Source organism: Aphelocoma coerulescens, chromosome 9, assembly GCF_041296385.1.
Source record: "Aphelocoma coerulescens isolate FSJ_1873_10779 chromosome 9, UR_Acoe_1.0, whole genome shotgun sequence".
Classification (NCBI taxonomy): Eukaryota; Metazoa; Chordata; class Aves; order Passeriformes; family Corvidae; genus Aphelocoma; species Aphelocoma coerulescens.
In genome coordinates, this window is record NC_091023.1 from 3,150,551 (window position 1) to 3,177,919 (window position 27,369).

At 45.4% G+C, this 27,369-nt stretch overlaps 1 protein-coding gene across 1 annotated transcript in view; it reads right to left on the bottom strand.

Annotated features, from left to right (window-relative positions):
* Positions 1–26,281, bottom strand: part of PAK2 (p21 (RAC1) activated kinase 2) — a 46,433-nt gene extending 20,152 nt beyond the window's left edge. The window contains exons 1-3 of the mRNA XM_069024976.1: positions 26,144–26,281; positions 5,375–5,586; positions 100–200 (exon numbers count right to left, since the gene is read on the bottom strand). Of these exons, the coding sequence (XP_068881077.1) occupies positions 100–200; positions 5,375–5,561 (288 nt within the window). The 5' untranslated portion in view covers positions 5,562–5,586; positions 26,144–26,281. The remainder of the gene's footprint in view (positions 1–99; positions 201–5,374; positions 5,587–26,143) is intronic.
* Between the last annotated feature and the right edge of the window lie 1,088 nt (positions 26,282–27,369).

Consider the following 27,369-nt stretch of genomic DNA (forward strand, 5'->3'; position numbering starts at 1 on the left):
CAAAGACTAACTCGCCCTTTATTCTAAAGCTCTGCCTTGGCTTTGCTGCAGCCCTGACCCGTGGTGTTTCCTGAGGTGCTCCAAGGCAGGAATACTCACAGTGAACTCTCCAGTAACAGCATCAAAGCCAACATGGATGGTATGCTCAAAATCTGATGGTGGGGAGATTTCTGGCCTTTCCTTTTCCTTCTTCTTGCTTCCTGAAAAAGACAGTCAAAGATCTCAATGTCAGAAAGAAATTCTTGGCTGTGATGGTGGGGAGGCCCTGGCACAGGTTGCCCAGAGAAGCTGTGGCTGCCCCATCCCTGGAAGTGTTCCAGGCCAGGTTGAACAGGACTTGGAGCAACATGGGATGGTGGAAGGTGTCCCTGCCCATGGCAGGGGTGGGCTTTAAGGTCCCTTCCAACCCCAGCCGTGATGGGATTCTGTGATTCCAAGAACCAACACCTTGTTCCATTCAAATAATTTATATTATGGCAGCAAGAAAATAAGAGATTAAGAGCACCAGAGTGCTCTGCTGAGCACATGAAATCTAAATATATTAAATGTTTATAATGCAAAAAAGGACATTTTAATATAGATTAAGAACAGCAGAAAAGACAACTTCATTCCAACCTCAAGTTCACCCTAAAGACACTTAAAACTCAGTTGACTCACTGCTTCAATTCAAGGTAATTAATGCAAACTAGGACTTCCTGTGATGAAGATAAGAGTTTATAGCCTCAGAGCAATTACCTAATTTAAATTAAAAGGGAGGGGAAAGCATAATAAGTACCAGAAGCAGGAACAGATAATTAAAAGGATCACATGCACAATCCAACGTAGATTCAATTGAATTGATATTTTCTAACACCTGGGGCTTCGGATTTTTGTTTGTTTGTTTTGGGAGTTTTCAGGGGGCGGCTCGGGGTTTTGGTTTTTTTTTAGTTTTTCTTTTATTTTTCTGCTTGGCTTTTAAATTCACCTTAAAAGTCCTCTTGTTTCAGTATGGAAAAAGCAGGTAAAGCAGCACCACCCTCTTGGTTACTACGAGGCAAGCAAAGATGGTGCTGCTCAGAGCCAGGAATCCGTCTGAAATCCCCTCAGGCTGGCGGGAAGGGAAGGACGGGGATCGAGGACAATACTCCCAAATGAAAAGCCATGTGGGCTGCCTGCAGCTGAACAATGCCGTGGAAAGACACGGCTGTTATAAACAGGATATCTTTAATATGGCTGCACAGGGCAGAGCCAAAAAGCCAAAGGGCTGTCAGACGTTTCATTAACAGCGCTCAGTCACAGCACAGGAGAAACTCGCTGCTGTGAAAACCAAGGAAAGCACCAATTCTGCCCTATTTCTTGCAGTTTTTTATGTGGAAGCAAGGGGAAACATATATATGTACAGTTATATATATATATATATAAAGTTGTATTCCTCAGGAAGGCTCCTGTTTGGGAGCACTTGACATGCAGCGAACAGGAGCCGGTGCTCAAGCCCTCCAGCACGTGCTGGGTAAATAAACCCACTCCTTCCAAAAATACACAGATCCCATGAGTAGGCAAGGCAAGGAGACTAAAACCCATTGCTCTGCCCACAGGAACAGCAGTGCAGCACTTCAAACAAACAGCCCCAGCCAGAGGCAAGCCCGGTGAGTCATGAGCTGGCAGGACATCCTCGAGCTCCGAGAACAAGGCCACGGTGAGGCCACGCTGACTCCAGCCCCTGGCTCGGGCTCCGGATTGAGATGGGAATCCCTTCAGTGAAAGGCAATGCCCCTTTCAAACTGCACATGGTGGTCTTTCTACTGACGTGGGTGAGCCCCAAAGAGCAAAGTCTGTAAGGAGAACATGAGAAGCTACTTCAGGTTAGTGGCAGCACCCCAAGAGAGACTCCAGCCCTCTGGGGGTGCTGAATTTGGGTGCTGAAGGTGGCAGGTCTGGGTGCTGTCAGCTCAGTGTAGTGCTGTGTGTCTGGAGGAAGTTCTGCCTTAGCCCTTCAATCCCAGAAATGGGTGTTTTACCATTTCATTATTGGTCATGGGACCCAGAATTTGCCCCTAGGCCCTGAAGAGACAGCAGCATAGTCCCCCCGTTCCCAAGAGGGGAAGACACACAGGTCCTTTGGAAGGATTTGGTGAGCTGGAGAAATGCTCTGTCTGATTAAGAAGGTGCCTCAAATACAACCGGACTCTTCCCCAAATGAAGCCCCAGGCACTCAGCAAGGTGCCAGCCTCGGTACTTCCCAGGGCAAATCCATCCTCAGGCTGCCCTCACTTCCCCCCAGCCAAATTCCATACACAAGGCAAGAAACACAGCTGTTTCCCAACAGCTGGAGGTAGCAGGCAGCTGACTCCAGATGTGCACCTGGAGTTGCTGAGCCCCAGCTGAAACCACACCAAAATGTGCCCTGAGCACGTGACACGCAGGATCTGGGTGATGCCCTCAGCACCTCCTTCAATCCTTTCTGCTCAAAGACAAACATTTCTCGTTTTAGGGGACTATTTTAAAGCTTTCCAAAACCACGCAGAGGTTCCTTAGACTTCAGAAGTCAAGCCAAGAAAATTCATGGCAATAAAGTACTCTAGTAAGAAGATGACTATCACTTCATTTATCCTAAACAATGGAACCAGGGGGAAAAAACCCTCCATGACTGGTGGTTAAATAATCCCTTCCAACCCTTATGATTATTTCAGCACAGAACTAGCTCAGACTTGGGACAGAAACTGTGTGATTGCTAAACCTCTTCATCTGCAAGTCCCCCAAAGCACAAGAACCTCCCAAGGGAGGATCCAGGAGCAGATGAATCTGGCCAGGAGGGACCTTGCAAAATCATATGGACAGAGACATGCAGACAAAGCCAAACAACATTTCTGGATAATGGCAAGGATTTTTTCATTTTCTGAAAAGGAAAACTGAACATTTTTGTACTGATTTGTTAACTTACGTGCTGCCTGGAGACATTTTTCCCATGACAAAACTTCTACCCCAGGCTGACAGATTATTTTGCATCTAGTCCCGATGTATTTTCTAAATCTGAGCAGAAAGTTAGTATTTCTGTAAAGCTTCCCAGCAGATTAACTTAAAGAATAAAAGGATTTAAATGGGCATTTCTGGGGAGGGTGCGTCCCAGCCATGCTAATGAACAAAACAACTAACATCTGACTATTGTGTGAGTGCCAGAAAGACACTGTGCCCACTTCTGTTCTGCTTACATTTGACAGCCAGTTTTGCAGACTTGAGGGCCAAAATCCCTTCTTTGGATATTTACATTAGCCTTGCTGCAGCTCATCCAATAGAAAAGTTCCTTCCAAATTAAAAAAATACAATTTTCAGATAGTTTCCTTAAGTTAGGTAATTCAATTTCCATTTTTCCTAATACCTTGCCATGCAGGAAAGCCTGCTTTTTTTCAGGAGGACATTACTCGAATTACTTTTTAACATCTAGAAAACACAAACTGACACCCATTTCCTCTAAAATCTACTTTTCTCAGCAGAAATTCTTTCTTCTATTTTTAATTCGCAACGCTAAGTACCAGAAGGTAGATGCTGAACAAATAGGCAGATTAATTTCCCTAAATTAGGTACATGTCAATATCTAGAGTGGTCTGAATAAGCATCAAAGGACTCCAAAGAAACTTCAAATGAGCCAATGCAACTTTAGATAATTCTTCAACCACCTCCCCATTCCAGCAACAAACAAACCCACCATCAAAATGAAAAGAGAAAATGTCCACGGAGAAAAAAAGGTGTCATGGAATGTCACAAAGCTCACCAGCTGTACTTGCACCCACGTGCATTCATAATCCATTTGTTACTAATTCAGAGCAAGGAAAACCTTCCTTCACGTGGGGTTTATGTTCTACTTCATTATATCCCTGTCTGTAAAGGGGCTCAAATGCTCTGATGAACCACCAGTGAAACAGCATAAAGACAAGTGCCATCCCAGCTCCTAAACTGTTCTCCTTGCCTGAAGAGGGACAGATTTGATCCTTCCATAAGATTTCCTTGCAGAACTCACCAAGACAAATTCTGGGTATTTCCTTGTGGGATCAACAACAAAATGGTAGAACACCATTTCTGCAGCATTGAAGGGCTAAGGCAGAACTTCCTCCAGACACACAGCACTACACTGAGCTGACAGCACCCACATCTGCCACCCTCAGCACCCAAATTCAGCACCCTCGGAGGGCTGGAGTCTCTCTTGGAGTACTGCCACCAACCTGTAGTAGCTTCTTATGTTCTCCTTACAGACTCTGGTCTTTAGGGCTCAGCCATGTCAGTAGAAAGACCACCACAGCTACTGCCATAGCCTAGCCACAGACAGGCTATTTCACAATAAATGACCTTGTGAAATAACTATTCTGCCTCCAAAAGCTATACTGGCCAAATTCTTCCATCCTCCAAAAAGAGAAACACACCTACTGTTGAGAGCAGAAAGCCAGATCTCAGGAACAGAAGGAAGCCTGTCTCTCTGGATTTGATCTCCAGGGAGAGGCATGGCTGCAGAGCTGCTCACACAGCTGAGTGAGAGCAAAAACCAGCCCTGGGGAAAACACTCAGCCAACAGAATAATCAACCAGAGGAGCAAAATTTCTTCTAACAACCAAACTTGTGTCGGCATGACTGAACCAGTCCTGCCCAGCACACCAGCAGCAAGGCACAGGGAGCCAAGAGCACAACTAGGAAGGCATCAAGAGCAGCAGGGTCTTCTCCAAGGTGCATATTAAAAGCCATGTTAACTAGTAGATTAATAAAATGCTTAGCAGATTCAGGTCAGGCTTAAGTCCCTGTGCAGTTTTACCACCACAGATGTTAGAAGGTATTTCTATCTGTGCATTATTTTGTTGTACGTGGACACACATTCTGGAGAGCCAGGATGAAGGGCTCCACTGCTGTACATGCATTCCCCATACAGAAAAGAGGACAAACAACACACAAATACAGTCTAGTATTCATTATAGCATTTTTTTTCTCAGAAATAATCTTTTTTACAGCAACCCAGGTTTATCTCCACTAGTAATCAATCCTAACAGTGCAGTATCACAGACAAAAAGATGTAACTTCTCTGAGTTTTCCCTCATGCAACTGCACCTTCACCACTATTTCTCTACTGACTTTTTTTTCTCCTCAAGGTGCCACATAAATGATCATCAACATGAAGTAACCTCCAAACCAGCTGGGTGCCCAGTTTAAACTGGAAATCTGCATTTAAGTAACACAATCCCCAGGAATGCCAAACATTGATTAGGGTTGTTTGGAAATGCATTACTTCAAACTGGGCAGCAAACAGGGGGTGGTTTTCCAATCCCCTACACTTGGACAGGCTGGACTCTGACATCTAAAGCACTACCAAAAGGAGAGTAAAAGGAATGCAAGTGGAAAAAAGGAAGCATCTTACCTTTTTCATTGCTATAGAATATGGAGATGATTTTATACCTGGGTTTCCTCTCTTCTGGGACAGAGGGCAGGGGTTTATAGCTGTGGTTGGTCACCAACTGATCTTTGCCCCCTGCACTGAAGATAGCACTGCTCATCCGGACGGGAGGGGCGGGGGGCTTGTCTTCCAGTTCTCCGTTGTCAGACATGGTTCTCAATAGCTAGGGGGAAGCCCTGGAAGAGAAATGGGATTAGAGCACAGGAAAAGAGCATGGAATACATGAACATACCATTCCTTCTGCTGGCAGAGGGGAAGGAGGCGTGAATTCAACTCTGAGGAACGCAGACACTGACGCCTCCACCAAAGGAAGCAAATCCCTTCCTCGTTCCCACTTCTGGGCCACCCATTCATTTGTGCCAGCAGCAGCATTTGTGGGATGGAGCAATAAACATTTCCAGTGATAAAAGTAATCCAGACCAAATGAACAATTCCCAGATCTGGTTCTCTGTTCACACAAAGGGCCTTAGTACAACATCCTTTAGGGGTAGTTCTAGTCCAAAAAGCTTCATGCTCTAGTACCAAACAGCTTTAAAAGCCTTAGATGCTTTCCTTCTTGTCATTTATCAGACAAGATCTTGGGGACAAAGGAACAGCTTATGTTTGTAAGCCATAACTCAGCACACCATCCACATTAAGTCGCACTCAGAGCATCTCTACCCAAATCACACAGCCTGCATTCGAGAGCACAGCACTGAGATCCACAGGATGCTCTCCACTTCTGAATGAGGCTTGCGTTGCTTCCCCACTTAGTGCCAAACTTTCTCCACTTGCAGAAAATAACATATAGCATCACCACAATCCTCTCTGAATCCTCAACGAAAACATGAGCGAAAACAAGGACAAACAGCTGCTACAGCTACAACCACAGCACAATAAAACATCTACGTGACACATTCCCCATTCAAAAAGATCTCTGCTAGCATTTCCTCCCTCCTCGTAGTATTTTGGAGATTTTTCTCTGATCCCCAGGAAACAGGCAGCCTCCCTGCTACAAGTAAAGAGTACAAAGAAAGATGTACAGAAACTACCTCTCAATGACAGGTAACAGTAACAAATGTACCCTCGAGTCCTCTGTTCACTCAAATGACAAGCCACCTCCTTGGAACAGAAGCCAACACATCTGTGTTGACCTCCTCCTCCTCTCACAACAGTTTGGGAAATGAATGGCTTCCTGGCACCCACCAGCTTCCCATCACATCTCAAGGCATGTCTCACCTTATCAGTGTCATTCACAAGAGCCACGACAAGGAGTGCAATCCCCTCTCAATTATTGTGCTCCCAGCAACACAACACCTGCATCCTGCCCAGCAGCAGAACTAAAACAACGTGGGCTGTCGTTCCCTGGCATTCCACAGGGTGGGTGAATGCTGCCAAACCCCACCAGAGGGACACGAGTCAGGCCAGCAGCCTGGACTGGAGCAGCACTCTGGTTTATGTTGTGGAGCTCAAGGGCGATTAACATTAATTATCCCCATAAATGCCCATGAAAGAACGTAATTTGTGTAAAACACCATCAATGGCACAAGCAGCACAACGTTCTGGCAGTGCAGTAGAAACTGGACATGTGCTGGTTGCTCCATGACCTGGAGGCCAGGAGGAAGAGCACTCCAAGCTGTGCAGCACCCACCTATATGGCCCTGCCTTGGAGCCCTTCTCTGATGATGGAATTATAAACAGACCTGACACCTGAATGAGGCTGCAGGGATGCAGCTGTGAATCAAGAGAGTGATTCCCAACACTCTTCCAAATCCACTTACTGATTGCTCTTTCAGATGTTGCAAGGCATCTGCAAGACTGCCTTGTCTTCCAATACCTGCACTGTAATATGGGGGACAAAAGTTAAGTATCCTGCAACCCAACAGCAGACCTGAGCAGCCAACCCACAGGGATTTTAACTCCAAATGCTTCCCATACCAGACACCGCAGGAAGTACATGCCACCCATTTGAGATGTATAAATCAAATAAGGTATTTGCCTTATAAACATATAGATACAATAGATTCACCAAATCAAACTGATATACTCATATACATGTATATATTCCTATACAGGTATATTCATATATACAGATAAATATTGAAGTTGGGTTTGGAGTGATGGTAGTACAGGGGACCATAATCTGTGTCCCTTCTGTTCATCAAACCTCAGAAAAGGGGTGGATATAGGATCCTTAGGTATCCAAACAGGGACAGACAGGTTAAACAAACACATTCCTTCTTTGCAACAAATGCAACCAGACAGCTAAATAAACCATAGCAGGTAAATAAGTGCATCACGTTAACTTGAAAGCCAAAATGATACACTGTGCAAAGAAAGCAACATCATGAGTAGCCTTTTGTACTTTTCTAAAGCAAACCCTATTACTTCCTCCATCTGTGCAGTTTTTCTGAGCTGTCTGATAAGAGCAAGAGCAGGATGTAAGGATAAACAACTCACCTGCACCTGAAACTGGACAAGAACAGACTTGGCCCTCCAAACCCACAGTAATTCCCCACACACTCCCTTAGAGAGGCCAGTCACTAAATTAACAACACTGTCATGTGGTATTCAGGCTACAAATTAAAAAAAACCAACCCCCCCACACTAAAAAAACCCAAGCAACTGCACTTCTGCTGATGTAATTTTAAAATAAAATTCTCACTCTAGTAAAAATCCTTCATTTTCAGTGACTCAAGCAGCTCATTACATACTCAGTCTTGATCCAAAACAAATTATTCCTTAGTATCTCATGTGCTCCAGAGAAGAGACTGTGAAGTAACAGTTGGAAGGAAGGATATGGAAATCCAAATCTATTTCAAAAGAAAACCAGGCACTTCAAGGAACTGGTGGACAAGAGATGCTGGTGTAGCAGCATCTGAGCAGAACCCTCAGAGCTGCAGCTGCTGACTGTTCAAAGCATTCACAGAGATCCTTGACCTCGCTCAAAGTACAGCCCAGGAGCTCCACAGCAGGAAAACAACCTGTGGGGCTGGTGGAGCAAACTGGAGAGACAGAAAGAGCTCAGGCATCAGCTTCCCACCTCGGGGACTGGCTCCAGCACCAAAATCCTTCCAGCTCATTGCATTTGTGGTCTAGGAAAACCTTGGCTTTAAGGAAAAATTTAAACTGTGATTTATTTAACAACACATGGCAGAATTTCTGAGTGGCTGTTTCAAAGATCATTGTTAAAATAAAGTGCTGAATTCAAACCTAGTTTGCACAAAAGCCCATTTCAAAGCACAGCAGCTTTGAATTCATCATTTAAATAAATGACAACAGCTCCACTCACACCAAGCATGTCACGAAGCACAGTTCTGATCCTTCAGTCGTCATCAGAAGTGAAAAATCTATCATTTTGTACAGGTTCAAATCCAAATAGCTCTCTCTCTTCTGCACTCAGCCAAAGAACAGAGCAGTTCCCCTCTCCTTTATCCTTATCCTGCCTTCATCGTGCAAGGAAAGTTTCCACAGTGTCAGGAAGTATTTGGAAATGGCTACGGAGGTTTGGCATTATGGGCAATGACTGGAGCAGGGATTTTAAAAAAGGAAAATAAAAAGTTCTGCTTCTGCTCTCTCAGCCCCCAAAGAGGAGAAGGAGCATGTTCAGATCACAGCAGCCAGATGGAATCACTCCTGCACCATTACCCACGTGCCTGCCCTGCTGATTCATTCCTTGTGCAGGGAATTGCAAAGACATGGGGAATTTTTTTTCAGTGCCTGCCGGGAGTCTGTAACCCAGCAAAGGGGATGTCAGGTTCGTATTTCTCTGACACAATCAGACAACACAAGTAATGGTAGGGTTTTTTAGCTTGGCTGAAAGACATTTACCAAAATAGTTCGCCTGAGTTTGAGCAGCCTCACAAAAGTATGCTAAAGGTAATACACGGAAGAGGGATTCACTTTCATCTTTGCCAGTGAAGGAAATACCAGTAATAATAACGTATTCAAGCACATCAGCAGCTCCCCCACAATCACTACTCACACTACACTTAATACAAGAATTAGAAAGCAGTGGACTGAACCACAGAGATGAGCTGAGAAGCTGAAAATAACACTTAACTACAGCCTTCAGACAGGTTCAGTCCCACCACAGGACACAACTGCAGCCCATCACACTCCCAACAAAACAGACACAAGAAGAGCTGAAAGCTTTTCTCCCCACAGTTCTGTTGTTTAACCCACAAAACACATTCACAGGTGCCAGTGCTGTGACCCCAGAGCTCTGATTCTCAGTCCTCATCCCCAGTACATGACACTCCTCCCAGCTGCTGTCCCTTCCTTTTGACAAAGGTTTCTTGCCCAGCACTGGGGCAGTGAAAATCAAGTGCTCTGTCCATCCTAAACAGCCAAAGAACAAACGTGCTCTTCTGCAGAGGCAGAAGCGAGTGTCCAGCAGGGCCTGGGTGTCCTAAATCCCCCACCACCAGTGCTGGGAGACCTGGAACCAGGTTCCTCACAACTGCAACTCCTCTCTCCCATCAAATCATTTAGCTTGGAAATGATCTCTCAGATCATTAACTCAGCACCATTAACCTTTCCACCTTTGCCCAGAGAGGCTGAGGCAAGCCATGCACAGGGATCTCCTGGGGTAGCTTAACCCACCTCCTGTCCTCCCAGCCCCTGAACAGGCCTGCCCACCACGTTCACATGTGCCGAGTTTCATTTTTACAATCTACATCCTGCTGCTCACTAGCTCCTCTTTTGGGGATGGAAAGGGCCCGAGAACCCACGGTCATAGCCAGGTCACAAGAGAGGCACAGCCATTCCTGTCACTGCCACTGGTGGGAAAACACCCAGAGAAACGTAACCCCAACAATGAGTAAAAGCTGAAGCAAGGCCTGGGCAGTGCTTTCAGAAAGCTGACAAACACACACTGCTGCAGCATGTTAGTCTGAGTGCTTTGGCTTTGACTTGCCCTTTTTTGTTGTTTGTCCCCCCCAGTTCCCCTTGTGTGAGGATAAAGCTGGGCTGCTTCCTGAAGGACTTCCTAAGCACGGCTCTTGTGCTGGCCCCGGCTCCCTCGTGACAGGGATGGAGCCTGACACGCACTCCCAGCCCAGCTGAAGCTCTGCATTGCTCTTCAGCTCCTCTGACTTCTAGAAAAGGACAAACATTTCTCCTCTCAAACTTGTTTCCAGACAAGGAAAGGAAATAAAAGGGAAAAAAAGGAATAAAAGGATGAAAGGAAATAAAATAAAATAAAATAGAAGTCAATCATTCTGCTATCTTCTATCGTGCATGCTCACATTTTCTCTGGAGCACTTGTATTTGAGCAGATTCAGTTTTAAATCCCGATTACACTGCACACACATGAGCCTCATAAAGCCCTGAGCAGGGGTAGGACGATGGTACCGTGTGTCAAACCAAACAGCTGGTGTAGAAAGTTCTCACATCACAGTGACCTGAATTTGTCTTCTTAAGATGTTCAAATTAATGTATTTGAGCAGTCTAGGCTGCACCTGTACTTCATTGCCTGGGATATGATTCAAAGCTACATTGGACTACTGCTTGGAAAAAGAAACCAAAACAAAACACATCCAGCTCAGAGCAGCTTGATAACGTGTCCCTAAATTCCTGCTCCTGGCACACAGTGCTGTGCTTTACACACTGCCACTGATCTCTGAGGAGCCAGAACTGAATCAGTGAAGTACATCAAATAAATCTGTGACAGGAGCCTCAGCGAGCTGCCAACTGAACTCAGCTCTTCACTGCAGGTAAAAATTACTCAGCTCATTTACTATCAGCAGCACAACACAGAAGGAGCAGCACAAACGTCACATTTAAGTCCATTTGGCAGGGCTGACCAAAAAAGAGGAGTAACAAATTTGAGGCTAGCAGCAAGGCATTAAGGAACACAACCACTTTGCTTCTGATGTGCCACTACAGCTGCAGGGTACTTTTGGGACAATACCTGAACTACGAAACATTTGGGCCATGGACACAGCTTGAAGGCAACACAGCAAAACTGTCTGTGGTCTGACAGAAGGAACTGAAGAAAAGAAAACAGGCCAAAACCGCAGGAAGGGCTGCTGGTGGGTGCAGTCCCTGCAGAGGACACCAGGGCTGAGAAGAGTGAGTTACCACCGCAGCATCTCCAGGCAGCAGCTTCACCACTTCCCGGGGAGCCTTATGGGGCCACTGGCAACGCTTGTCACTGCATCCGGAACAGCCAGGGCCAGAGCAGAGGAAAAGAGCAAAGGAGATGTCCGGGAAACAAACCTCCAAGGCAGAAGATGTCACGTGAAAAAGAGCACAGAGCCAGTAAGAACAATACAAAAGCTACTCTGTGATGCTGCAAGAAAAGACTGATGCGACAAGGCAGATTTAAGATAGTCATGTCCCACTCTTGCTTCATATTATAAAAATCCTTGCTGAAAATGCCCGGAGACTCATTCCCATTGCCCCCAGGCCTGCAGTGGGTTTGGTAGTTTGCTTATACACAGCCTCCCCACACCGCCGCCTCTTAATACCTGAAAAATCACCATACTGGAAGAGATGAGACTTGAGGTTTCATAGTTCTGGGAAAGAGGTGCAGTTTTTAAGTGGAGATTGGAGGGCTGTTCACTTCATCAGATATTCCATTTTCTTAGATTGAACAGATTTTGGAGGCCAAAAGCAGAATGAAAAGTCTCCATGGGTATTCTTCTTTTCTCCCTGCCCCCTCCTTTTTTTTTCAAAGGCTCCTGTTGAGCAATAGATTTCCTGTGATTAGCTCACTTAGTGCTGATTATAGCTCACTTCCTCCCAGGGATTAGCAGAAAGCAGCTTTCTGACAAGTTTTTATTCAGATGGTGCTACCTAGCCACAGCTTCCTGCCCCATCACTAACAGCCTCTTAGTTCAGCAGCTCAACAGCTTCAAATTATTTCACTGCTGCAGAAAAATTCACAAAACCAGCACATCTCAGACTGTCTTCTCCAGGAAAAACAAAACAAGTCTTTTGGGATGCCTAGCTTTCCAACTTGAAGCATTTGGATCCACGAGATTTATTTAATCAGATCCAAAAAGGAGGTTTTTGGAACAGAATGAGACTACCTTCCGAGACCGAAAATACTTATCTCATCATTTCAACTGAGAAAACTGTGCAAAAAAACCCAGCAGTGGCAGACAATGAATTGCTTTCTTGCAGACTTGGCAAATGCAGTCCCAGATCTTCTGCTTGCCAAGAGAGGACTCGTGCAAAAGCACGGACAAGAGTAACTGTGATAGTGGCCAGGAAGAGCCAGCGGGATAATCTGTTCCACCTACGGTTATTGGAAACACCTGCGGATGCTCCAATGCCCTCGGAGCCATCCCACCTCTGGAAAGGCAGGTACCAATCTCCACAGGACGTGCTGGAACCTCTCCATCCAGCTTTAGGGGGTCTCAGAAAAGAGGATTTGGTCAATGCCAAACCACACACCGGTGAAAATCAAGTGATTTTTATTTAGCTTTTCTTAATGGGGACCGCAGAGGAACCTACGCTAACCTAGAATATTCCAAACAAGCTGAGATTCCCTAATTTACAATCACAAACAGGCAAGAGACTCACCCTTCAAATGATGCAGTTGAGAGAACAGCTGAAAAAGAAATCCAGAACTAAAAGAGATCTGAGCCCAACCAATTTGTCATTAAGATTTACAAAGGGACACAGCAACCAAAGCAACCACCATGAAGTTTACAAGCAGGTCAGGTCCCTCCTTATCATCTTCCCTTTACTGCTACAGGTGACAGAGGGAAAACATAACATTCCCACTCTTAACAAGGAGGAAGGAGAACCTCAGCCTGATTTGGCAAAATCGGACGGGATGACACATAGAACATACCCAGCTAAATTCTTTCCAATTTGTCTTTTTCCAATCCCTTAATTTCCTTAAGATTTTTGCTGAGTCACACAAATAGAAGGGAAACACAGCACAAATAACTGTTGTTTAATTGCCAAGTGATAAAGAGATTTGGGGGAAAAAAGAAGATAAAAATCACAGTTGAATGGAAGGAATAAAAAAAGCAGAGAGGAAATTATCTTTAGCACAGAAGAAGGAATAGCCCAAACTGTAATAGATGTGCTTACCATGAACTGAGTTACACAAGACAAATATCCTATTGAGGGGTATTTGAAAGGGTTCCTAAGGGTCCCTAAAGGAAAATATTCTTCAAACCCGTTGCCAAAGTCCATTACAACCTGGAGCAATTATCGGCTGTGTAAGGCACTGAGCAGATGTGCAAAGTCTTGCACTGAAAATGAGCAACTGGGCTGCAAAAATGTCATTTTTGAAATCAAAAGGGATCTCAGTCTTTTGAGGAAGATCGTGACTGAAAAAAATTAAGGGGGAAAATCTGAGTAGGCCCAGACTACTGCCAAGATGTGCAAGAGTCCTGGTAAAAGCCCATTAGTAATAGAAAATTTAAGCAAATTAACAATATTTAGCTCACTGAATACTGGGGCCACCTGTAAGTTGCGATTCATCTGCGCTTTGTCCCTTGAACCCTACAGAGCACTCAACGCCCACCCGAGTCGTCACTTCTGCTTCATGAAATAATGTGGTTCTGCTGAACTGTGGTGGCATTTTGCCACCAGCAAACCAGGAACCTCTTCTCTGCTTTATCCCCTCTGAAACACCTCAAACACCACAGATGACAGTACCGGATGGACCTCAGAAGTGACTTCCCAACTGCCTTGATTTCCCATTTCCCTTAAGTTTGGCAGGAAAAACTCACTTTGGAAGGCAGCTGATGACAGCAGCACACGGAAACAAGGCAGAGGGATGAGCTAATGGACACAGATGCCCATTCCCACCTTTCTCTGAGGCAGCCCTTGCAGGAACACAGAGGTCTAAGGAGCGTGGTGGAGGAGGAATGAAATCCAAAGGGACCCAAAGGATCCATTCCCACCCTCTGCCACGGGGCTGGGGAGTTGCTGCCTACCCACCAAATTTAGGCCACGCTCCGCTTTATCCAGCCCGCAGCCAGAGTTTTCCTTCAAGGAACCACTGTGCAAAGATGCATAATGATAATACGTGCTCCAGGGTGTTTGAACCAGCCTGTTCAGCACTGAACAAGGAAATTATCCTTGTTCTGCCTCCTGAAAATCCTGAGTCAACTAAAGGCAGACAAGGCAGCTGGCGGCGGGCACAGCGCATGCAAATCCTTGAGTCGAGGTGTTTGTGCTTACTCATATTTCACCACCTAGCAGACACTTTTCTGCCTTTATTTTTATAGCTGAGGTTTTCTAAACATCAAAGGGGAATAGGGAAAAGGGCAAGTAGGGAAAGTTTACAAGAAAATTTAAAAAAAAAAAAAAAAGAAAGAAAAAAGTCTACATCTCATTGTTGAGATTCTCTCTTAATTAAAGCTGACATTTACAGGCAGGGAGGGACCACGAATTCCAGAGCAAAAGTTATTTGACTAAAGGCTGCCCTGCACGAGGCACCTGTAGAGCTTGGTGCATTTCTGTGTTAATAACAGCATTCCCAGCTCTTTAACCTGGAGATTCACCATGCCAAGAGAGCTCTAAAAGCCTCAGGCTGCTGGCAAAGTGCAGAAGGGTCACCAGTAACCTCAACACAGAATGAAAGCGCTTTTTTAACCTTTTTTTTTTAACTCCAGAAATATTACTGGGCAATGGTCAGACAAGGCCATGGCTTCCCCATCCAGATTAGAGGTAACTGGAAAGAGAAGAGGTAATACAAAGTGTATGTGAAGGTGGCAAAACCAGAAAGAATTAAGGTTAAGGGATCTTGGCACTCCCTCATCATTCTGGTAGAGCTGCCAGATGTCAGCTAAGGGAAAAAGGAATAATAAGGGAAAAGACAAAGGGGAAAGATGAAATGTCTCCCTCCAGAAGAGCTCTCTTTTTCATGGGCACTCAGAATAGAGCTCTTTGTTTCTCTCTAGTGGCTGCCCAAGGCTTGCTCCAACCACTGTTACCACAGTGGATGGTGGAAACTTCAGCTTGGCTGAGCAGCCCTGGGGCCAAACCCTTGATTCTTCTTACAGGAGTGCCAACCTGCCACAAAATGCCACAGGGGGAAATCCCAGGGGACACCAGTACAGCTGCCAACCAGACAGTCACAGCCCCTGGGAAAGGTTCACCAGTTTGTTGAAACCCCTGCATAACCCAAGCTCAAGATGCTTCCTTTCTCATACCCACACCAGACACAAATTCGGCCAGAGAGAGCAAAGGCTCCAAGAAATCAAATGCAGGAGCTGTGAATACCAAAAGCACGTGAGCACAGCAAAAACAAATCCCCCCCAGAGATGGCTTCAGTGGACACAGCTCATTTCCCAAGCGTATTCCAGCAGCACTACACAGAAATTAGACAATTTCTACTGGGAGAGTTATATTCCATTTGTGCCACAACAGACTACACTGACTTCTCCAAACATGGAAACTTCTGCAGGAGTAGGGTTCCCTGCAGCATCCCACTTCTGCACCACGAAGTTCACTGCTGATAGCTGGGAAAGCTGTTTGTGGAAGGGACCTTAAAGCTCATCTCATTCCACCCCCTGCCATGGGCAGGAACACCTTCCACTAGCCCAGGTTGCTCCAAGCCCCATCCAACCCAGTTGCTCCTGCCCCATCCAGGGATGGGGCAGCCACAGCTTCTCTGAGCAACCCGTGCCAGGGCCTCCCCACCCTCCCAGGCAAGAATTTCTTCCCAATATCCCATCTAAATCTCTCCCCTTTTATTGTAAAACCATTCCCTGTTGTATTACTGCAATCTGCCTGTGTAAAAAGTCTCTCCTTCTTTTTTATAATTCCCTTTTAGACACTGGAAGGTCTTCCGTGGAGCCTTCTCTTCTCCAGGCTGGAGACCCCCAGCTCTCCCAGCTTGTGTCCAGAGTAGAGAAGCTCCAGCTCTCAGAGCATCTCCACAGCCTCCTCTGGACTTACTTTAACAGGTCCACATTTCTTCTGCTGAAGACTCCAGAGTGGGATGCATTATTCCCAGTGGAATCTTTTAATTAAAAGAGAAAGCAACAAGCTCAGGAAGGGTCACCCCAATATTTCCCTGCCAACAGCTGCTCAGGATGAAATCAGATCTTAGTAAAATACTCACAGAGCTCAGCTGCAGAACCTCGCTCACACTTCTGCCACAGCACCTGCACGAGTGTTTCAGGACTGTCACATTCAGAGAGAACTTCACTGGTGAGGTTTGAAGTTTTAAAGATTTTATACAAGGACACAAGCCCTCATTTTATTTTTTCCTGGCATATTTAGGTCTATTAGGAAAGGTGAAGTATCTAGATGAAGTATACAACCAATTCTGCAGCACCCCAGGCAACCCCTTCCCCATTATTTCAAGACAAAATAAACAGTACAAAGTACAAAGCACAGCTGCCACAAACTCAAATTATCCTGAATACTCAGATACAGCTCTGAACATTAGACCTGGATTCCTCAACAGAAAAACCAAACACTGTAATAATGTTTTCCTTCAAAAAGGGGAAAGATGAGCAAGGCAGAGGTGCTCTGGCAACCACTCGCCGCAGTTCACACTCCAGTACTCCTGTTGTGACACTGCCCGAGTTTTCCTTCTGTGCTGTTACAGATTTTCTACTTTAAAATTATTTGTACACATACAAGCAGCACATTCACTTACAGCTTAATGCAGCAAACTCCCTGAAATTTGGGCTAATGTTCTTGTATGCCTTTCAGGGAGTGAGAGCGCTCATTTGGACACTGGAAATAACAATTTCCACTTAAAATGCTAGCTGCCAGATTGAGTTTTTAAACGAGCTTCCTAATTTTTCTTTTTTAAGTCATTCCTACTAAAACTACCTTTCTCACTCTTCTCACCCACAAGTAGATTTTCATCTAAAATGCCGAAGAAAACTAATCCAAACCAACTAGAACTGGTGCACAGGCTGCAAATCAAAATATACTAAACAGCTAAAAAAGCATGAAACTATATCATAATTCAAAATATATAAATAATTCTTGTGATGATGTGGAGATTAATTTTTGCCAAGCCTACAGGACAAGTACAGGAGCCAGGAAGTAGGGAAAAAATATGAAAAGCCCCAACATTTTTGTTAATATGACCACTCCATACACTGCTTACAACTGGCAAATCAAATTATAAAAATACCCTAAACATAGATATTTAAATAAATGTACAATGGTTTAAATGCCAATTCTGAGTGGTTAAACAAACTGAATTTTCAGAGTGATTTAATACATCCCACCAATATTAGTACACTCTGAGGGAGTTATTATCCATGGCTGTTTATATAGGATGCTGCAGCACCACAGCCACAAAAATTGATTTTACAGCTCAAGAATGAAATACTTCTTAAAAAAATAAAAATACAAAATGAAGAACACAGTTACCAACTGAATAGACAAAAGGCCTGTGAAAACTACAACCAGGCAGGATAACCAGCACCCTGGGAATCTGAAGAGCTTCCAAAGGAAGCTGTCAAGTTAAAATAATATTGAAAGAGTTGACAAAACATAGTATTGCACTTAGAAAGCTGCAAAGGGCTTGAAAAAACCTACTTATATTGTACAAATTCTGAGTTTAACACATAAGCACAGGTGACTGTGCCTGTTCATTAAACCATGAATGGCATTCCTATAGGCAGAATTAGAAGATTTCAGTGAAATATGACAGAGCAAGAGTAAAGCTCCAGAAAATGCATTTTCAGGAGGCTCAGGCATTTACACACCAAAAGGATGCAGTTGTCAGACCTGGTTCTACCTTGCCCCAGTAACAGCTGTGCAATTATAAAGCCAATGAAGATGTTTGTGAGGGTGAGACTGAACTCACATAAAACAGACCTCCAAGACCAAGGTCTGACATGCACAAAACACAAACTCAACCACGACACACGGAGGGGTCTGTCCATGACATCCTCATGCACACACACCACCCCAATTCCAAATGAAAGCTATTTGTTTTAACAGAAATAAGAAAGACAGCACTTATCTGAGGGGTCTAATTCCACTGCAAGGGATGCATGGTGATAATTACAGAAAAACATCAGACGTGGCTCGTGCTGTGCCATCAGCACAAGAACTGAAGACAAATCTCAGCATTGCCTTCACCTCCAGCCTCCCTGAGCCCTCATCACAGGAGGGTGAGGGGAGGCACTCATATTCTATTCCTTCAGCCAGAAGAACACAAACAGCAGCCCAAGCAAATCCTGGGCCACATCCCAGCTCCAAAAACCCATTTAACAGCATCCTCCCACTAAGCCAGTATCCATCACAATGACACTGCAGTCACCACATCGGGCAACTCACATCACCCAGCACAACAATTTGATGCCTTCTAAACCTTCCTCTTTTTAATTCACAATACCAGTAGCTGCTACCAGTGAGGGTGAACACAGAAACAAGGGCATAAGACATTTCTGCTGCAACAAATGAACATGGAGGACTTACACTTTTTGTGTTTATGAAAATCCAAATATTTTATTTTTATAATTAAAAAAAAACCCAAACAATTATTCTCCTCTATTAATTTTACTGTGACCATAGAGGAAGGCCATACCTTTAGAAGTGGTCAGCCTTCCAGGAGTTTGTCATCTAAAGGAAAATTTTCTCAGGTCCTTTCAATTGTTAAGAAAACAGGAAGCAAATTTCAGTAAGCCATTTCAATAGAGTAAAACAGAGATAAACATCTCTATTAAATTTGGCAGCAAAGATAGAGCCCACAGGTATCAGTCTGAGCAGCCCCTTGCCACCAGTCTATCCCACTCTGCTCACTGGGAAATGGCCCATCATCCACTGTTGACCAGCTGTGGCTGCCCCTGGATCCCTGGCAGTGCCCAAGGCCAGGTTGGACAGGGCTGGGAGCAACCTGGGCTAGTGGAAGGTGTCCCTGCCCATGGCAGGGGGTGGCACTGGATGGGCTTTAAGGTCTCTTCCAACCCAAACCATCCTGGGATTCTACAACCAGGTTTGTGTGAGCGCAGAGGCAGCGAGCGAGCAACCAGAGGAAAGCACTGATGGCCACCCACATCTCATTTAGGAAATTAAAAACATGACCAAGAGAAAGGGACAATAAAGGTCCAATAATCCAAGTACTGAGGATTATTGACAAATTATTTGACAAAACATTTCCAGGTTGGGCAGCAAAAGCTGCTTCAGCAGCGCAGGAAACACAGCCACTCTTGCAAAGCAGAGCAGTAGGGAATGAAAGTCACATCTATTTCCTATCTTGACCAAGACCACTGAAACAAAGATTTCTCCAGCTCAGACGTGTTTAAATTCAGAAAGCTGGCATCTTGCTTTGGTCCATGGGCTTTGGAAGTGCTGAGGAAGTAAAGTGCATCCACCATCAGACCCTTAGCCAAGTACAACCAGGCAAAAAGGTGCTGCCAAAGACTTACTGCCAAAGATCTTCAATCCCAGAGCAAGAAAGATCTCCAAGGAGCCCTGCCCAAAGTGTTACAAGATAAAACTCAGTGCCACTCATGTGTCTGACAAGTAACTCTTAGGCAGCAAGGAGGGAATGAAAAAAAAGTAATTTAAATCCTGATGGTGTTAGTAAAAATTCTGTTTTGCCAGAGTAACAAAGTCATCACTGCCACGAATTAAACCAAATTAAAAACCATTTCATCCCAGTATTTTCACTTACCCTTCATTCCTTCAGTTTATTCCCTAACCCTTCTTTCTATTTTTTTTTAAGACAGTAAAACTTTATTATAGGAGATACTCCAAGTTCTAGTCAGATTGATGTGGATGTATAGGTTTACCAGGACTCTCTCTTAACTTCTTCCACAGCAGAACTCCATCCAGGTTTACCAAGAAGGAGTACATTTCCTTGTGCTGCAAAAACTTTCCAGCACACACAACAAGCCAAGTACAATGAGACTTACGGCTCTCAGAAGTAAAATATTTTACAATGCAATAATTATTAATGAATAAGAAAACAAAAGACATCACAGCCACACATTAAAACACACAGCCCTGCTTGCAAAGAAACCACCCAAACCAGCTCTACTAAACTATCCTGAATTTTTATTTTTCGTTTCCAGCAGCTACCTGGGAAAATAATCTACATCTAAAAATCTCAACACCAAGTCCCTCTAAAAAAATACATAAATATATAAAATCCCAAAAGGGCTGAAAAGAAAAAGCAGCGATCACAAAAGCAATGAGTTCTCAGCCAACACATACTTTGGTTACTGTGAAATAGCCTCATCCCAAAAATCAGGAGGAGGTACTTGCCTGAATTTCCTGGCTGCAGGAGTCAAGGCTCTGTTTACCACAAAGAATTACTTCCTAAGCTTGGACATTGGTATCAAAGAGCCTTAGCACATTGGCATCAGATTAGATTAACTGTTCTTGTTGCTAAATAGCTTTGAAAATCCCAGACTTCACTCTTCTCTTTGCTTTTTCCACTCAGGGGTAGAAGCAGAAAATGTTTCACACTTGGTGATAATGCCCCAGCTCTGACAAATCAAAGATTTCACATGATTTATTTCTGTAATAGTGACAGCTAGCATTTCACACATTGAAAAATAAAAGGCTGTTTCAAAGCAAAAAATCATTTAACAACATTAGAAACCTATTTGCTACACCACAGAAAACGATGGCAGTATTTCATGAGATCTTGTTCGTGTTTGTGTTTGATCTGAAGCAGCACTCCCAAAAGCTCAGCAAACACGTGAAAAAGGCAGGAGGAGGAGAAAGCCAGACACACTCCCAGTGTTACAAACCATTAGTGTCGGATCTCTCAGGAACATTTGCAAGCCAAGTTTAACATCAGGGATTCCTTTTCCAGCAGTCAATTCCCTGACTTGGATCCCCACACCCACAGAGGGACATTGGGATGACTGCAACAACTGGGTTGAGGCTGGGGGAAGGCAAAACGCAAACTGTGCCTGGTGCCACTTGCCCAGGTGGCCCCAAGGAACAACTTTATGGTCACAGTTTTGTCGAAATTATTGCCAGCAGGTGGATTTAACGTCCCAGTAAAATCTCAAGCACTCAGCTTATTTAACACAAGGATAAAATACCAAGTTTACCTTTTAAGTAATGGTTTTGAATTTTAGAAGTTGCTCACTTTCAAACATTACCATAACTTACTAAACAACCGGTTATTTTTCACCCTGAAGCAGATAATTCACAAGCTGAAGCCCCTGCCAATGAGCTATTTCCACAGGAATCTGCCCAGCCAGGTCCTGCCTGGAGCCCAAATCCCCAGATCCCTTTAAACAGCCTTTTGCTGTAGACAGGCTTAGGGGAAAGATACTGTCATTCTTCCAGGTTCTCACTTTACTGGAGACCTTTTCAAAAGGAAATGGGTTAAATATTCAAAGGCGATTTTAAAAAGCATCTTCCAGAAGCAGCTTTTTCTTGCTCTTGCCCAGGAGATACCTCTGCTAGCTAAAGCAGTTCTAAAATGACTGTAAGTGAAAAACTAATGCAACGTAGAATAGAAAACATCCCATTTCTAAAATAAACCCCACGCTATCAGATAACTCTAATTTTACTCGTTAAAGAAGCTGTGGGAAAGCTGACAGTGGGTACACGCTGAGTTAAACATCCAGCACCTAAACAGGAAGCAGAAAACTTTAGGGGGGGGGGGGGAAGTAGAAGTTGAACTGGAAAAATTTTTCAATGTATTTCCATTCCTTACTACACCTGCCCTCACTGTGATTCACACGATGTTAAATCCCTCTCTGAACACTAAACACCACTAAAATTACACTCACCACTGCCCCAGTATGTTGGCTCCTTCCTGCAGCTGCTTCTGAGTTAAATCCAACTACAGAATTAAAAATAATTAAACCTGTCTTATCGAAATAACTCCTCTAAAGATATAAAACAACTTCTGATAATTAGCTGAGCAAACAGCCCTGACCTACGACTCAAATATCACTCACCTTTGGGCTACACCAACACCACTGCTGGGCTCAGATCTTTTGGGAAACAATGACCTATCAATTATACAAAGCCCCCAGTATTTCCATGAGTGTTAAAAGTACTGTCTTTCCCTAGTAAGGTGCATTCATTCAAACAATTTTAAGCACCAATATATCATTAGCAGCTGAAGCGAAGATTTTTTTAAAAGCATTTTCAAATTCACAAACAGAAATTAGATACATCCATCTGAGAATTTCAAAATCCACTTGTTTTGCCTGAAGGGAAAGAGCTGCCTCACCAATTTTTTGGAGCATTTCAATGTACTGTAACCTTCAGAGAGCATGAGGAATTCCTGCTATGAATTCACAGTGTATCTAGTCAAAACTTATCTCAACAGAAAAACTGAAACTCAGTTTTAAGTCATCCTCTTAACACTTACATCCCGGCCTGCCAGGTGAGACATTTTCAAAGCCTGGTTAATCCCCATTTCCAGCTGAGAAAATAGAAAGAAGCTGAGAAAACATTAAGAATGACCCACTTAAAAAGCTGGCAAGTCAGGTAGAGAGCTAGGACCAAAACCAGCATTTCCAGCTCTTAGTGACAGACACTGCCCACTACATCAGTCAAAATACAAATACTGAAGTGTGTATTTTCCCTTCAAAGGAAACAACTTTAACAGCTTTAGGTAAAATCATGCTCTGAGCTCTCACAAACCTTGAAGAGTGAAGTAAGGTTTGAACATAACCGCTGAGCTCCATTTGCAGGTCACTGCAAATTACCTGGTAGGTCACTAGGACATTTCTTCTCACCTGAAAACATCTACTACCTCTTACCACCTGCATTTAATTGCAAATAAGAGCTTTCTAAAGTCTTATCAAGCTCAAGACACAGGAAAGCACAGCATGATAAGAATCCTGATGCCTGCAGGGAACACTGCAGTGTTTCCTTGCTAAAATGAACCAGTGCCCTGCCCAAGGCTTTCTTGTCCTTTGCCCCCAGGTGAGTGCTCTGGACTCCTTCTCTCTTCCCCACCTACTCCTGAAAGCTGGGAGGAGATGCTGCCTCCTCCATGGCTGTTTCCTGGTCAAGCTGCCCTTGCCAAGAGGCAGAACCAATCCAGCTCTGCATTAGGTGGACTTTTATCTTTTCTTGGAGCCAGCCTAGCACCCAGTGACTGGTTATCTCTGGGAGGGCAAGTAGCAACCTCGGCAGTGGCAACATTCAAGGCACCTGCAAAGGTTCAGTCCCTGGCACGACAGGTACAAAAACCCCTCCGAGAGGACACTGTGCCCTCTAAGCCCGGGGCCAGACAGCCACATTTCATTTCGATTTCGGAGGGAGGTGCCTGCATGGAAACTGAAAATGGAGCATGGTACAGCCGTGCTGAATCAATCCGAGCCCAAAGGAGTGCCTTTGCTTCGATCACGTTTCTAGGAAAAGGGAAAGCTCCACAACCACCTTACTTTGGCCTTTTCCCAGCTGCCAGCAGCAAGCAGGATGAACATAATCCATGGTGTGTGGCTGCTCACATCCCCTCCTTCCCCTTGCTCTCCCCATCACCAGGCCTCTGCTTCCATCTCCCCATGGATGCCTTGGAGACTCAGCTCCCTTCCAAAGCCATGTCCCGGTGTGTGAGCCAGGGCATGGAGCTCTGCTGGTGCTGTCCCTGGGCCGAGCCATCCAGAGCAGCCTCTGTGACTCGGGGTTGTTCACAGAACAAAGAGCTGCTTCACAGACACGTCAGTAACTGTGTGTGTTGTGAGGAACAAGAAAATACTGGCACAAACCTCAGAGCCCAGAAACCTCCTCATGCAGAAAACAGATAAAAGGGGGAAAAACCCAAACAAAACCAACCCAAGACAGATGAGAGGGCTCTGAAGCAGAAGTATCTTATTAGAAACACACAGACCTAGACTGGGGTCCCTATGGCTTTTCCTGTCACAAGAACAAAACCAATACCCTTAATTCTGAAGTTACTCTGAAACCAAAGCTGCTTCAACAATTTCCCCCTTTAAACACAACCAAAATGTTGAGCAACAACACAAGCACACTTGGGATTTTAAAAGGTGATTAATTTAAAATATGCCCAAGAGTGGAGCTGCCTTATGTGGTTGAAGCATCCACCCACCTACCCCAGCATCCAGCCCGGAGCATGAGCAGGTGCCTTCGGGAATAAACTCCCACTGTCAGCCAAAGGTCCAAGCTGTATCCCAGCACAAATTTCATCCCACTAAATCAGCCTCTGGCAAGCGGCTGCCCAGCAGAGCACAAGCCTCAGATGCACTGAATATGCTGCATGGTGATAAAAAGTGCAAAATATACAGACAGAGCCAATATTCCACAGTTAACAGCCTGATATTTTTGTTTTAACAACCGCATCTGTACAAAGATGAGCCCAATTCCATATGCAACTTAGCACAGAAAATCCAAGTTACTCTCCCTCAAGCATTTCTGTTCTGGCCTCCAGAAGTGCAATACCCAACCAGTGAACTTTAGAGTGAGATGCTTCCTGCCTCTAAAATACATTATCCAGAGCATTTTGTTTAAAGTGCTCCTACTATCTCTAAGATTCTACTCAAAAACTCATAAAACAATGACTTTGCATTTTTGTATTTCTACTTTCCTCCTATTTTATTTCAGTCTATAGTGACAAACCAGTTCCCTGGCAACATATGCTTTAACCTGCCTCCACAACATACCTGTAAGTTTAATTACTTTTGTCTCTAAAACGAAGAAACTGAAGCACAAAGTAGCTAATCCCTGGTTTTGTCAGGGAGATACCACCCCAGGACTCACATTATGAGGACGCTCCAACTGCAAAGCAAATCCCAGACTCTCTAGAGCAGGCCCTGCTTTCTGAAGTATTAAAAAAACAGCAAAAAAAACGCAAAACCAGAGAAAGACAGAAATGACAAAAACTTCACAATATACCATGTTTGAATTGCACCAAACACTGCTATTGCTGCAGGACCTCCAAAGCAATGTTTATATTACATATCCAGACACCACTGGCTGTAGGGCAGCTCGTGAACTGGTTTATTTTGTCTCCAGCAAAGCCCAGCCTTGCTCCTCGAAAGCAGCTGATGAACTCTCTGCTCCCAAATCAGCCTTTGGGCAGTTGCCATATGGACCAGGCTAAATCCAACTTTACTCTCCTCACTCCCCACGGCCATTAACCTACTCAGAGCACATTTAGACCAGATATTAGCAAGAAATTGTTCTCTGTGAGGGAGGTGAGGCCCTGGCACAGGGTGCCCAGAGAAGCTGTGGCTGCCCCTGGATCCCTGGCAGTGTTCAAGGCCAGGCTGGACGGAGCTTGGAGCACCCTGGGCTAGTAGAAGGGGGTGGGACAGGATGGGCTTAAAGGTCCCTTCCAACACCAGCCATCCCGTATTTCTGTGATTCTAACCCATCCTGCTTGCCTTTGACGGGATAAACACAAAAAGCAGCCACAGCAACGAGGCAGAAACACAGGGAGCTGTAAAACCAGGCGGGTGCGGGGCCCGGGGAGCAGCAGCTTTTCGGAGGGATGGAAAGAGCGGGGCCGCGAACCGCCGGGGCCAGCGGGGCTCTGACAGCCCGCGGGGCCCGGTGCGCGGCTCTCCCGCACTTCCTCATGACGGCGGCCACAGAAGCCGCGCTGCCCCCGCGCTCACCGGGGCTCGGCCCCGCTGCCCGGGGAACGCAGCGCCCGGCGCGGCGCTCCCGCAGGCGGGGGCCGAGGCGGAGCCCGCCGGGGCCCGCAGGAAGCGGGGCCGAGCCGCGGGGCCGCGGCGGGCAGGGGCAGCGGGGCCGGGCCGGAGGGAGCGGGGGGAGAGCGAGGGAAGCAGCGGGGGGCGATCCACGCCCCGGGCGCGCCCGCCGCAGGCCCGGCCCGGCCGGGGCCGCACAAAGGGCGGGGGGGGGGGGGGGGGGGAGGGGGGCGCGGCCGGCAGGTGTGAGCGGACTCACCGGGTGGGGCGGCGTCGCCGCCTCGGCGGACGGACGGAGGGACGGACGGAGCGGGGCAGCGGCGGGACCGGGACCCGGCGGGGCGGCGGCGGCGGCGGGGCCGGAGGGGAAGCGGAACCGCCGCGCGTGGCCACAGCCCGCGGGGGCGGGGGCGGGGCGGGGCACCGCCGCGGGGGCACCGCCCGCCGTGCGCCGGAAGGTGCGTGCCGCGGGGCATGACGGGAGTTGTAGTTCGCTCCTTGCTGCGGGGAGACGCGCCTTACAAGGTAAATCTAGAATTGATGGTTATTTATTTATATCTATTTTTATATAAAAAAACTTATATTTCTCTGGGCCAGAGTCAGAGAAAAATAAAAGAGCCTGAAAGCAGTAAAAAATTATATATATGATATACATAAATAATATTTATATAACATTTTATAATAAATGTTATGTATATCGTGTATTATATGTGATATAATAATATATAGTGTATATATAAAATGCACTTATTCAGTATACATATAGCATATAGTATACAATATATATTACATACAATGAATGTTATGCATAATGTATTACATATAATAAATGCAACATTTATTATATAATACATATCTTCTATATATTATATAGCATGTAATAGATAGTGTTTTATATAAAAATATGTATTTTATGGATAACATTTCTCTTTTTCTAGGCTGTTTGGATCTCCTATTTTTCTCTGGCTGTGGACAACAACCAGCTGCAGGGGGTAAAGGCCACCACCCTAAAAAACCCAGCATCAAATCCAGCATCCATCTAAACTGGCTCTCCTCCGCCCTCACTTCCGTGTTGTGGTGCTTAACTGAGAGTTTATTTTGTGAGGAAAACCAGTTCAGCCCCACACGGGGGCTTCCTGCTGTGTCTGAGAGTCTCCTCCAGGTCTGTCCTGGCTCACGGAGGTGCAGCCCACCCTGCTCCAGTAGTGTGCAGGTATCCGAACACCACGGGGCTTTGTGGAGTCATGGAATGGCCTGGGTTGGAAAGGACCTTAAAGCTCATCCCCTTCCACCCCCTGCCATGGGCAGGGACACCTTCCACCAGACCAGGTTGGCCTTGGACACTTCCTAACACATAACTACAGGGATGGGGCAGCCACGGCTTCTCTGGGCAAACTGTTGATGTTCCTCCTCTGTGCTCCACTCTCTCTTCCTTTGCACTGGAAGGGGCTCGTTTTGTCTATGGATACAGCAGAGAAAAAATTA